At 39.4% G+C, this 13,899-nt stretch overlaps 1 protein-coding gene across 1 annotated transcript; it reads right to left on the bottom strand.

The window, feature by feature from the left end:
- Positions 1–359: 359 nt before the first annotated feature.
- On the bottom strand, positions 360–11,123 carry LOC129113327 (LIM domain kinase 1-like). The gene is made up of 15 exons (XM_054625553.1): positions 10,953–11,123; positions 7,594–7,732; positions 6,600–6,709; positions 6,255–6,428; positions 6,011–6,116; positions 5,583–5,854; positions 5,310–5,499; positions 5,102–5,188; positions 4,685–4,816; positions 4,553–4,612; positions 4,401–4,466; positions 3,296–3,482; positions 2,921–2,976; positions 2,266–2,423; positions 360–1,854 (listed from the first exon to the last, which is right to left on the bottom strand). The coding sequence occupies exons 1-15, from the start codon at positions 10,994–10,996 to the stop codon at positions 1,329–1,331; spliced, it is 2,307 nt and encodes a 768-aa protein (XP_054481528.1). The 5' UTR covers positions 10,997–11,123; the 3' UTR covers positions 360–1,328.
- Between the last annotated feature and the right edge of the window lie 2,776 nt (positions 11,124–13,899).

Genomic DNA, 13,899 nt, shown 5'->3' with positions numbered 1-13,899 from the left:
TGAGACTAAACTAGCTCAAAGTTACAGCAATTTTTTTTGCATAAGATCAATTAAATAAGATGTTATTTTTTTCAGAGCCACCCGTCACGCCCACAGGAAGTGAGTGTGTGATTCTTTCCGGCTCCATTCATGGGTTTTCCATTCATGGGTTTTCAGGTAAATATTATTTTAAATACATGGATGTAACTAGTCAGCGTTATACTTTATGTTACCTTTTATGTAAAATATCATAATACCAAAAATGTGTGGACACTTCAGCATTAGTTCATTGTTGGCCTTAGAAAAAGATAGATGTAATAAAACATTTTTACCAAGGTGATTCAATGGTAAGTAGAGATTTAAATTTAGTCACATGAATTTATATTTCTCTTTATTAAGTTACAGTTGTACATTTATATACACTGCTCAGAATGTTAAATGTGGGCGTAAACATTTCAAAAGAAAATACAAAAGGTATTCTCATAAATACTTGACCCATGCACTGTAGCTTTAAGTATAAAGTGCCATATGTTTCACAGTTTCTTGACAAAGTTGACACTGGAGCCCAACCGATACATTGGCCGACCAATTTTTACGAGCATCATCTTGGATGTTGGCTGATAAGTAAAGATAAACTCTAGCACTAAAATGCCAAAGATATGACATAAGAGGTAATTAAGAAACAGTGTTGCCATTACCAAAGCCTGTCCTCCAAGAGAGCACTGCCAAACTTTTCTTATTGAAAATGCTTGTTTCTGTTGTGTCTTATGTGCTTATGTTAATGAATAATTACGGACCAAGGTACTGCTATTGAATCAATATCGCACTTTGAAATGTCAATTTGGGAATCAACTAAATCCAGCATTGGTTGGACTCTAGTTGAAACAACATAAATACTTGTTCACAGAGCAATATGAGGCAAATGTAATGTGCTAGACAGTTTTCATTAAGCAGCATACAAATATTAACTGCTTTTCATGCAGTACTATCCCACATGAGGTAGAGCGCTTGACCCGCAACCACAAGGTCGGTGGTTCGAACCCCTCTACAGGCAACATGCCGAGGTGTCCTTGAGCGAGACACCTAACCCCAAAATTGCTCCCCGGGCGCTTCATTGCAGCCCACTGCTCCTCCGGGATGGGTCAAATGCAGAGAACTGAATTTCCCCATTGTGGGACTAATAAAGGCTTAATTATTAATTATAGAATCCCATTTTTATGCCTCTGAAGGGTTCTCCATGCATTAATCTTCCATACACCATTTTATTAATCTCTCACTTCTCTCCTAGTTGTTTTAAAAGGCACAAATGTCTTCATAAATAGTTTTCTCCCTCAGAATGTGCTGTGCAGTCAGAGAAAAGAGCTGTCCTCTGTAGATCTGTCCCACAGCACTCTGGATGTCCTTCTGAGCCTGTTAGAACGACCTAGCAGCGAGTTGTTGACCTGGAGCGGTTGTAAGGGCTCGTCCTCGGCTTTTAGTTGTCCTGAGGGGTTATTGAATTCATAGGTTTCAGACCCATTCTCGTCTGGGTCTATGTTCATCAACCTGTCACATGTGAGGCCATGTGTGTGTTGCTCTCCGTCCAAATGGCTTTCAGCTTTGCTGTTTTGGTTTAGGCTCTGAGTGAGGTGATTAGGCTCTATGTGGTTATTCGCATTGTCTAAATGTTGCATGGGGTCGGAGCTCTGTCTCTGTGGCTGGTGGGTTTGTTCATGAGAATCCAGGGTCTTGTCCTGGTTGTGAGAGGGGGTTTGATGGTTGTGATTCTGCCAGAATGCTCTGCGATGCTGCTCTAACTCAGAGAGCAGAGGCAGGCCGATGTTCAGATGCATCAGCAGGTTCTCCAGACACTCCTCCAGCTTCAAAAAGGAAGGACTGAAAGATGAAGAGTTGTTGTGATTAGAGGTTGTAGAGCCTTCCATTCTTTACTGCAGCAATGCATTGATTACATATTTGGCAGACTATTCTGCAATGTAATAGTTGAGTTTTTTCTTGTCATGCATTGCTTAGAGTATCACCGTTTGTGTACAGTATATGGGCTCATACATTGTGATACAGTCGACTTAGTACACTGTACATCAACTGACCAGAAAGTAACCTCAAGACTTTCTGACTGTAGAAGTAGTGGTAACAGATGAAAAAAATACTTTGTTTGGCAATTTCCTTTACAACATGATATTATCAACCACTCCGCTCTACATTTTAAGTAGTGGCGGCGTGGTTGTTATGTTTACTGAAACTGAACTGAAATGTACTGTACGTGGAGTTGAATTTGTGCAGTCGTACCGTTTATCCGCTTCCATGTCGCAGCAGAGGACAGCCAGGGGCAGGAAGGCCGAGGGGCACTGTGGAGGGTAGTACTGCTGCAGGAAACCAGCTACATTTAGCCCAAAGTCATTTGACCGGGGAAGGTAGTCAGGGTCAGCATTCACTCTACCTATTATCTTAAGAGAGACAGAGATAGATTAGTACTCAGCTTTAAAATGAACAAGATGAGTTAATAAGATAACAGGATATGAGACTAGATATCGTCTTAGTTTTCGGATATCATATAAATGTTGTCTTTTCTTGGTTGTGAAGGCCGCATTAGAGTAAATTATATAATGATCTAAATTTACCAGATTGTTCTAGCTGTTATATTATTCACCTTTACCAACTTCGTCATTATATCAACATAACTGATAAATATTTATAAGAAATCGAATTTTGTAAATATTTAGCAAAACCACCACTAGCAACATCTAAAATATGGTTGCAGTAACGATGCATAGGTATTTGGTAAAAAATATCATGGTATTTGATTTTCTCCATATCAGCCATCCCTAGGATAATAAAGATTTGTTTGTTTTGACATTTATAGAATATTGTAACTCAGGAATTCCTCCAATTATTAAGTCAACACCACTGTTAGGAATATTTTTCTTTACCCAGATGTTCTTACCTCACATATCATGATACCAAAGGAAAAGATGTCCACCCGTTCGTCATAGCTTTTACCTGAGACGTGCAGAGGAAACAAACAAAGGCAACATTTATTGTAGAAAGGTAAATCTAGCTCCTACGCTCTGAGGGTCTCGCGGGAATCCAAAGTTCTTTACTCCTAATCAGAAGGATTGTACCTGTGCCATTTGCCATATTTTAGCTGGTATAAATAAGTTAATAAGGCTTGCAATGATTTTTCTAAATATCTCCTCAATTATAGAATTGAGAAAATGTTCTCTACGGCCTCAAGGCTAACAAAGGTGTTAGAATTAGTTACGTCATACTGTGATCTTTTTACCTTCACTACAAACAAGCCTCTCTCAAATGCACTCACCACGGATCATCTCAGGGGCCATCCAGTAGGGGTTTCCTACCACGGTGTAGCGCTTCCTCCTGTCAGGCCTGCGGAGCTCTGACAATGTCCCCTTCCCGGGCTGTACCATTGAGGATACTCTGCTCTGATTCTTCTCCTTTAATACCAGCCTGGCTAGTCCAAAATCTGCCACCACCACAGACTGGTTCTAAACAAGGAGAGAGAGAGAGAGAGAGAAATGTTAGGAGCATTTAGATTATGCTGGTATGTTTTTGTTTAAAAGTGTAGCAGTAGTGTGAAGCATTTCCCATAAACCTACTAGCTTCTTTTGCCGCCTTGAAATCAATTATGTATGCAACAAGGAAAAGTTAACATTAAGTTAAAACTATATAGTAGGTAAAGTTTGATCGTTTTTAGTTTTACAATTTGAAAAGATAATGAGATACAGAGGCTAGCTTAAGCTGGGAGATGGTCTTGTTGATGTTTTCAACATTTAAATTATTTTTAAATCTATCTTCCAAATAATCAACCAACTTTAAAAAACAAAATGTACATATATGTTTAAAATTTAAGAAATAAATGTACAAATGCATATAAATCTGTTTTTTTCCCCAAGTTACATAATTGCTTTCTAGCTAAATGACCTCTTTTGTGGATTTGCTCTGCTGGTAAAAAAAAAAAAACAGATTTGATATACAGTACCAGTCAAAAGTTTGGACACACCTTCTCATTCAATGGTTTTTCATTATTTTTGTTTTTATTTTTTTCTACATTGTAGATTAATATTGAAGACATCCAAACTATGAAGGAACACATATGGAATTATGTGGTAAACAAACAAATGCTCAACAAATCAGAATATGTTTTATATTTTAGATTCTTCAAAGTAGTTGAATGAGAAGGTGTGTCCAAACTTTTGACTGGTACTGTATTTAGAACAAATTTAAAATTGACCAACTTGGATTTGGATGAAAAAAACTAACCCTAGTTTTGTTTGTTTACAGTAAGTAATAGTATACAATTTTATGAAATTAAATAAAGCAATCAACATACTGATTTGTGATTGTTTAGCCTACAGTGAAGTTATCTAGTGTTAGCTGATGTTTTGATGGAACCACTTGTTTACCTCTCGGATCAGGCAGTTGTATGAATTTAGGTCTCGGTGGATAACATTCATGGAGTGTAGATAGGCCTTAGAAGGAGAGATGTTATATACATTAGGGAAAGTTTGTACTAGATTAAGGAATGGTTTTGGACATGAACCTTAAAAAGACTCACCATTCCAGCTGCAATGTCTTTGGCATAACTCACTCTTATGCTCCAGGGGAAATCGTCATCCTACAATAACAAGAGTGCGATCAACATACTGTGCCTGTGAACCCTGACAGTCCTTATGGAGTTTTATCTTACCATTTTTATGATGGTCTCTCGCAGAGTTCCTCCCTGGATGTATTCAGAGACAAAGTTTATTCGTTTGTCTTTATAAAACAGTCCAATGAACTTGAGGACATTGGGATGGTCCAGACAGCGCATCACCTTCACCTGTACAAATTGAGAGGAAGAGTGGTTAAACAAATGCTTCATGTCATTGTAGCAAAATGAAAATAGCTCACAGGTAAGATAGTGACATAGTAACCCTCTTGATGATGTAAGTTGGGGTTAAAACTGTGTTACCCAAAAATACGGCTTTCTTAAAACATAAGGCGAGCTTCCATAGTGAGGAGCACTTATCTTCCTTAGCTTAGACCTGTTCATTCTTTAGTAGTCCCCTACATAAACGCAGGGTTGGTAATTAGAGGTTAACATCCTGCTCTATTGACCACTTACCTCCTTCAAGAAAGTCTTCTGTGTCTCTTCGTCAAAACGTATCAACTCTTTCATCACCATCACCTCCCCTGTCTCCTGATGCGTTACCTTGACAACAGCAGGTAAATCACAATGCTGATTAAAATCAATCTCACCCCAAAAAAAACTGACGACTAGAATGTTTTGAGAACTCCCCAATAATGATGAAAGGGAAAAGTAACTGCGGTACCTTGACAGCCTGTCCAAAGAAGCCCTTGCCAAGCACTTCTCCATGGATGAGGTCCGAAGGTCTGAAGATGCGATGGGTCCGATCTCCAGGGTCCACACGAAGAGACTCTGAGCGAACCATCTCTCTCCTCTGAGATAGAAGAGACAGTGCCCCAGAAGACAGAGGACACTTATCTATACTACAGCTGCGACTGATACAGAAAAGAGAGACTTAGACAGACGGAAAGAAAAGAGTAAACAAATCAAAAGATAGCCGCCGAGAGTCAGCACTTACAGAATATGTCTGGATCTCATTCCCATTGTTCCTTGGTGCTGAGGAGGTGAGAGGCTCATCCTGATTGGTTCATCAGTCTCCTCCCCTGGACTTGGCTCTTCCTCCAGACTTGGGAGTTTGTGGGTTGAAGAAAGTTTGTCCCGGACACAGGGGTCATGAGAGCTGATGTCGTCCAGGGGATTGTTTGAGCGGAGGAGATCATCGGGAGACTGCGGGTTGTGTTCAATGGTCAGCTGCAGTGGTCTGCTTGTGTCCTGGATCACACTGTTTATCTAGAGGAAAGGAAATTGTATTGACCATCGATGACGTAATAGTTTTTCCGTCTTAATTGTTGAGTTGTTTTTTTGTGGATTCCAAGAAGTGGAACTACTTCTCATTTAGTTACGGTATTATGGCTCTGTTGAATCGATGGATAGTTTGAGGCCTACCTCGTCCGGGGAAATGTTGTGGATCGGGATGCCGTTGACCTCTAGTACTCGGTCACCATTGTGGACTGAGGACAGCAGGTCAGGGCTGAGGGCAGCTGTGTCTAACCTGAGGGAGAAAGACAATGAGTTAACGGGTGCAGGAAAGGTGGGGTAAGACTGGAAACAAGCCCGGGCTGTCGGCTCAGACTAGCTCTGACTAAATGCTAAGTTCACTCTTGGTCATGTCTTAGATTCAGAGACTCACCCTGTCACAGTGACAAGAGGGCCTTTCTCTTGGCTGAAGTCAGTGGTGAAATTCAGGGCTCGTAGGCCACCTGCATCAGGAGGGAGAGACACCAGCGCCACCAAGTGGGGACTCTTGGTGAGTGCAGAAGCTGAACTCACAGATGAGACTACATCCTGACAGAAACAGTGGCCACTGCAGAATGGAGAAATAAAAAGACGCAACAAAAGACAAACATCATCATTAATCTATACATAGTTTACCAAAAATGCTACCTTTTCTACCTCACAGATTTTTTTGGGACTAACACATTTGTTAGCTTTCCACATGCAGAAAATTCAGTAAAAGGACTTGCTTCAAACTTACCAGTAGAGTTTTGTGCGTTCGACGAGCGTGTAGGTGTCTCCATATCCAATGAACATTTCACAGCTCACACAAGTGAAGCATTCAGGGTGGTACTTTTGCTCTCCAGCAACCTGTTTAAACAGTGTGGTTAAACACAATGCAGAAGCAAATGCCATAATATTGTTTTATACAGAAGATGATGTTTGGTGGGGTAGTGACCAAATGCAGCATTAAATTATAATCTCTCTTTCTGCGCATTCCTGCAACAGGGCATTGTAGTGTCAGGATGTTTTTAGAGGATATCCTCTGATGTGATTGTTGAAAGACAAAAAAGGCATTTACTTTCATACCAGGAAGAAAGCAAGAGACAGGAAGGCTTTGCATGTATGAAGAGTTCGGGTGTCATGCTGTTATTCGGTATTTCTTATTATAGAGATTATTGAGTTCTAGCTGTGAATATTACGTAATTTACATTTTGATATTTGTATGGCCACGTCTCAGTAGAAACAAATAGTGGCTCTGAATGATCAATAAAGCAGCTATTTTTAAACGAGAACACCAACTATCAATGAATTTGTTATTTGCCGAGTACAAAAGTAAGTAGATGAAACAGACAGGAGGATTATATGCTAGGCGGCTTTGGCTTTGAACTGTTTGTTTGGTCTTTAACTGCAATGTTGTGACTAATTATAACAAAATAATAGTAAGCATCACCAAAATAGGGAAGTTCTGTTTTCGGAAATTAGCCTTTCCTCATATGTCGTCTCGAAGTGCATGTACATTAAAGTTTGTGGCCTGCACAGACAAAAAGATAATGAGCAGTTTTACTGTGCTATGTCAGAGTGGTAGTATAATCGAAATAACACAGTTAATTCGTTGCTATTATTGCTTTGTGGTATAAAGCCTTAACCCTCTCTTTTTGATTATGTAGCATATTCCATAATAAGAATAATTCCCATTAGTTCCTATTAATTGAAGCCCTATTCTAAGGTATTTTCAGTGAGTATCGTGTTACCATAATGAGTCCTGTTGCGATGGTCTCTTTGCAGCCGTGGCAGTGCTCTCCATAGCGGGCCCAGTAGTGCTTCTTACAGTAGAGCCGTCCCTCTCTCTCATAGTACCAGTGAGACAGGATGCAGCCACATTCACAACACCTAAAGAAAAGTGTGAGGCAGGGAAGAGAGCGAGTAAGATGTGGAAACAAGAGCAAATGGATATGTAGGTCAGATGTAAGATGATATATACTTCACAGGTGTGTAAGAGCAAAGTAATGTTAGCTTCATCAGGGATAGAACACATGACTCTTGCGAGGAAAGTCGACTTCTGAGATCGTCACACATGGGGTCAGGTACCACACTTTCAGGCCAGTTGTACCATAAATGAATCGTCTTCAGTGTAGCCTTTTTTTTTTAACATACAGTCGTTTTCTATGTCACTGATACGCATCAACTTTCCTCTCTTGATTTCTTTGACCCTGCTTGTGTTGAATGACTATGTAATGATTTTATAAGGCACAAAGTTGAGGCTAAAATACAGTTAATGTCACTGCAGGGATTGTGTTGAAATGATGCATTATGCAGTGCCTTGAAGCCCCTAAATAAGATCTGGTGCTACCAATCACCTTAAAAGGTCACATAAGTAATTAATGAATTACAATCCACCTGTGTGCAAGCCAAGTGTCACATAATGTGTCACATGATCTTGTGGAGCACCGTTAAATACATTAAAAAAAAAAAATGGACAGAATATAGCACCACAACAAACCTGCCAAATGAGGACCATACTCATGGACCAGGCAAGGAGGGCATTAATCAGAGAGGCATCAAAGAGACCAAAGAAAACGCTAAAGGAGCTGCAAAGCTCCACAGAGAAGATAGGAGTATCTGTCCATAGGACCACTAAAGCCGTACACTCGACAGACCTGGGCTTCATGAATGAGTGTCCAGAAGAAAAAAAAAAAAACAATAAGAAAACATGTTTGGAGTTGGAAAAAAGGTATGTGGGAGACTCCGAATGTGTAATCTTATTTTATTTTTTTCTGGCCGCTCATCTATAAAGCTCAGCTCTGTAGAGATTACGGTTTAGGCAGGTTGGATGTGGTGCCAATTTCTTTCCATTGTGTAATAATGGATTTAATGGTGCTCCTTGAGATTATGTCACAGATGATGTGACACTTAGATTGTGTGCAATCTAAGTGTCACATGATCTGTCACATGGCTTTATTTAAATAATTAGGTGACTTTTGAAGGTTATTGGTAACACTAGACCTTATTTATGGGGTTCTTAGTAAATACATTAATACATAAGCACTTTTCTGTTTTTTTATTGTTTTTTTTTTTAATTTAATTGTTTTTCCTTTCACTTCACCAACAATTACTATGTTGTGTCGGTCCATTATATGAAATCTAGATAAAAATCAATTTTAATTCAAACATGTAATGCAACAACATGGGGAAAAGAGCCAATGGGGGGTGAATACTTTTGTCAGGCTTTGTACACTGTAACAGAGAGCACATTCAGCCAAATGCCAAACTAATACTGCTTCTTACAAAAGGACTACTCATGTAAGGTCACTGTTCTGTCACATGTCTTAAATTAACTCCATTGCCACACCCACTCGAAGATTGTGAAAGAGAGCTAAACAAAGTGAAAACATTACAGCAGTTTAAAAAGCTCTTGTTGCTTAAACGCAGTGCAGCATGTTCACTTTCAGTTCGTGCAGGCAGAAACTCCCAATGGCATCCTGGCCTTAAACTGAAAGGAGAATAATACCTATGCACAACAAAAACCTGCTTCCTTATCTCTTCAAAGCAACAGCCTTAGTGGGAAGTGACTTCCTGGACAGAGTACAGCCCCATGTTTCCTCTCTCGCAACCTCAACTGTTAATGCCGTGCTGTCCTTAGAATAGAGAATGAAAAAGTTGCCTTTCTATTGAGAATAAAGTAGCTGGGGGTTTCCTCCAATGTAAAAGACACTGACAACACTTTATTTACTAGTCTTTAATCTCGAAACCCAACTTAAAGTGGTAAAAAGCTTGATCCTACATCTACTACTAACTTTGGTGCTAATTAGTAATTGGTATGGTTTTGTATTGTGCTTGTCAGAGGCTACTTTAGTGGCACTAGTGGGACAACTATACCCAGCTGTTCTACTCTTTCTTCTCTTCATTCCAAAGAAACTGTTGTTGCTGCTATTGGAAATGTAAAAAACATTACTTCTTCTGGTAGAGATTGTTAATACTTTATTTAGCTGGGAGTAGGATCACTTTTAAGTTGTTTGTTGATAGAGACAACAACATGGTCATTCAATTGATATTAAACTTAAGGGTCACTGCTGCAGCTCATATTCAGTAGGACTTGAGAAAAGTAAATACAAATACTCTAACAGAAAGTAGATTTGCTTGGGAAACAGTACACTTATGGGAAGTACAGTAAACTCTATTTGACCTGCCTCTCAATCTTCGCTGAGGAAATAATTAAGTAATAAAACTGTTAGACAGCTGCACGTTTATTTTTGAACCTCTGTCTTTGTAATTCTGCTGCTGGCAACGGATGTGGAGCCTCACAGCTTCACATCTGCGATTCCAGCTAAACATCTGGTCGTGAGAAAACTAAGTCATTTATCCTGTCTCTGTTTCCTACTGCCACCCGTCTCCTCACATTTCTCTGTTTGACAATATTACCCTCACCTGTCTTGTGCTGTGTCTTACGCTTATCTTTAGCCATTCATAAATCTCCTGAGATCTGTTCCTGTGCCACTAAAAGTGCCAGCTTCTGGTGTACATAAAACAAACATGTTGTGATGTTAAGAATCTGATGACCTATCCTCCTGTTATGGTTTCCGCCATGTTCTGTCTGTCGCCCTGCTGTATTTCCTTTTAAAAACAGTAGATATTAAGAGGTAACATTTGGTGTTTGGGCGTTACAGGGACATTGTCTCTGGTGTTATGTGTGCAGTATTATATATGCATATTTTGATATTGACTTGAGGAATCTGATATACCCTTGATATAGACCTGAGTTGTTGATGGGGCAGAACAAACAGGGATCCACAAAAATAAAAAATGTTTTAGTTATGGATTGTACTGTAGGCTGATTGGATACCTGGTAAGGAAATAACTTAGCCTGTTATTGTTTTGGTTTCATAAACATACTCATAGTTGATGTGAAAGTAGACAGAATATGGAAGCAACTCAGGTTACTTTTGAGTTTGTTTGTCACAGCAGAGTTGTGTTTGAGGAAGCATCGCAGATGTTGTACTACATTTTGCTTAGCTTCTCTGTCTCTCACTTTTGCTTACGCTTTTATATTCTTTCTCTTCTTTCTCTCACTTGCACAAAACACATCGCACAAATTGATGACAGTGGCTCTTACCGTCCCTTCATTCCCCTCCGAAACCTTTGGTCCCGTCGTGACATTCTGCCCGTTCGGTTCACCGATAGACAACTCTCTCTCAATGACAATTCACCCAGTTAAGAAACAAGCTTTTTGGTTGCATGTAGTCATGAGCGGATCCTACTTTTATTCTGCGGTGACAGGCAGCAGGCGTTGTCTGTTTTGTTGTACTCTCTCTCTCTCTCTCTCTCTCTCTCTCTCTCTCTCTCTCTCTCTCTCTCTCTCTCTCTCTCTCTCTCTCTCTCTATGAGCTCAGAGGCTTCCTGTGCATATGAGTTCCCTCTCTAATGTGCAGAGGAGCTGTGTGAGAAAAGACTCTGACCGACTGACACCATCTGGCCAGTCTCCCTCTGCTGGCTACAAAGATCGAGACATATCCCAGTATAGAATTTTGCTCCACCATCCCTCTCCTGTTACTTCCAGTATGCTGACCTCTGCAAGATACAGTTACGCTCCTCGGCAGAGTCCCTAGAGTGTGGCGCTAGATGGGTGTTTATATGAGTTTAGAGAAGTGTGTGTTTTTCTCAGAATGGTAAGTCTGTGTATTTCTTCTAAAATGAGTTCTGTTCCCATCAGCGCAGATATAATCTCTTTATGAGTGCTCCAATTCAGTTATGGCACAAGAAATGAACATTTTAGGATTAGGTAAATAAAAACGATGCTATTCAACATAGAACCCTGAGGATTTGACTGCGGCTCTGCTGCTTTTCATTTTGCTTGAAGAGCAAAAGATGTCAGCGTAATGAACAAACATTGATATCACGGTCGATTTCTTATGGGTTTTTTTGTTACATAGTACATTTTCTAGAATTAGTCCAGTTTAGTTTATATCTCCAAACTGTAATTCATAATGGTGGTATTCCTGCAAACTGAAAGACAGACACTGTGTGTGTGTGTGTGTGTGTGTGTGTGTGTGTGTGTGTGTGTGTGTGTGTGTGTGTGTGTGTGTGTGTGTGTGTGTGTGTGTGTGTGTGTGTGTGTGTGTGTGTGTGTGTGTGTGTGTGTGTGGAGAGGGGTGATTCTGTCATTGAAATGGAGTATCAGGTCTGTTTTTTCTTCAGCCGAACTTGTGGTTATCACTGCCACAACACATTAACACCAACATTTGCCTCTGAATATGTCGCTTCCTCATTTTATCTTATGCCTAAATCCGCCCTGACTGTTTCACATAGGCAACATTGTCAATTATTCCAGCCTCTTTAAAATAACAATAACCTGAAACAACTGTCATTGGTAATTTCTTTATTTCAGAGAGCATTGTCTGAAAGTGAACCAAAGTGCATCATTTTCTACATAGGAACACAGATGTTAAAAACACATGTTGAGTTACATGATAGAGACAGATGTAAGCTCAAATGCAAGATCAGAGTCAATAACACTTTTTATCCAAATGACTTCACAGGCTACAATGTGATTTAGCACAATTTAGAAAACGAAGCATTTATATTAATCATAATAGTACACAAGTTTTAAAAACTGTTATAACAAACACAAACACAAAATAACTGAAATATTTAATAATGTATTAACGCACGTGAATTGTTAAAATGAGACTAAATAGATAGCACTCAGCTTTTTCTGCTTTTTGTCAGGATAATTTAAAAAGACTAGCAAACGTGAACAATCTCTCAACAGTGTTAAAGGAGGTACATCAAAAAAAGAAAAACAGTAATCAACGCTCCTCAGATGCAATTTCAATGGCTTCTAATCATATTACCTCACATTAAGTTTGAATGCTTACCTCAACAGCAAATGTAGAAGCCAAATCAAATCCACATCATAATATCATAACAAATACATCCTTCTAATAATGATTCTGTGTTATGTAGTTATTAAACAATGCCGAATCTCATGAGTGTAAACAGCTGAGGACCTTCGGCCTCCACATGTGTTGATCTGCTGAGGCCTGAGCCCAACACAGACTGCTTTTCAGGGTCAGATAATGACCAGTCAAAACACCGCCTTCACAGTTCCCCCAAAATAGCAGCCATCTGTTTCAAGTGTTTGCACTTTGGAGTAAAAGCTAAAAACAGTGAATTAATAAATCTAAAAATGCACAATGCGTAGGAAAGCCAAGTCTAACTGGGTAAAAGTATGCCCTTGGAGAATTTTATTTTAAACATTTTGTCAGCATGCAGACAGGTCTGAAGGAGCTGCCCTGAGGGTGTCCTTGGTATCAGTCTTCACCCATAGTAGCCACGGTGATATTTGCAAAGGAACACAAATGATGTTCAACAACAATAAACAAAATCGGTATTATAGTACAGCTTGGCCTCACAAGACAAAATCTTCATTGGGGGATAATTGCTATTACAATTACAAACAATTGTATCCCCTTATATACTTTTTATTGTGTAATGGTGAACATCAGCCTTCAACAAAGGAATCGCCTTGTTTTAAGGAATCACAACACTAACAGGTTGAGAACCATTGCTGTATTTGAAAGAGACCCTTGTATAAAGTCTAAGCAAATGAAAGGTGTAACATGTGGAATGTGTTGAAGCCCTAGCTTCTATGGCAGGTAAGACATTTACAATCTGGGATCATGCAGTAGCACCACTGTTGTTTTGATGAGGTCACTTCCTGTCTGTTGGTCTCTCACTTCCTCCTTCGGCCACAGTATTTACCCTGACAGCCAGCACCTAATTACCAGAACAGAGACAAATGATTCTTTACTTGATATTCAATATAAACATGCTGCTACATGGTTAAAAATGTACACTGTAAACATGAACACACAAGTTCCCTTGATGCCTTAAAGATCTGAATTATAAGCATTATAGTCAAAATCGTGTCTCAGTGATATTATCTCAGTAAGATGGCTAAGTTTTTCATTTAATTTCAACACAACCACATAGTTCCCTTTACTTGTGGCTGTGATACTCTGGTATTTCTCAAGCATGTTAGTTCTCTGGAAACCATGTTT

Source organism: Anoplopoma fimbria, chromosome 24 (genome assembly GCF_027596085.1).
Source record: "Anoplopoma fimbria isolate UVic2021 breed Golden Eagle Sablefish chromosome 24, Afim_UVic_2022, whole genome shotgun sequence".
NCBI classification, from domain to species: Eukaryota; Metazoa; Chordata; class Actinopteri; order Perciformes; family Anoplopomatidae; genus Anoplopoma; species Anoplopoma fimbria.
Note: the sequence above shows the minus strand (reverse complement) of the source record. Positions and strands in the feature narration are given on the sequence as shown.

Bases quoted from the DNA above. Each gene is read 5' to 3' on its own strand.
- LOC129113327 (XM_054625553.1), bottom strand. From the start codon at position 10,996: ATGTCACGACGGGACCAAAGGTTTCGGAGGGGAATGAAGGGACG. The intron at 6,710-7,593 runs GTAACACGATAC...CTGTTTAAACAG, and splicing joins TCGCAACAGGACTCATTATG to GTTGCTGGAGAGCAAAAGTA. The intron at 2,424-2,920 runs GTAAGAACATCT...GTCTCTCTTAAG, and splicing joins TTGGTATCATGATATGTGAG to ATAATAGGTAGAGTGAATGC.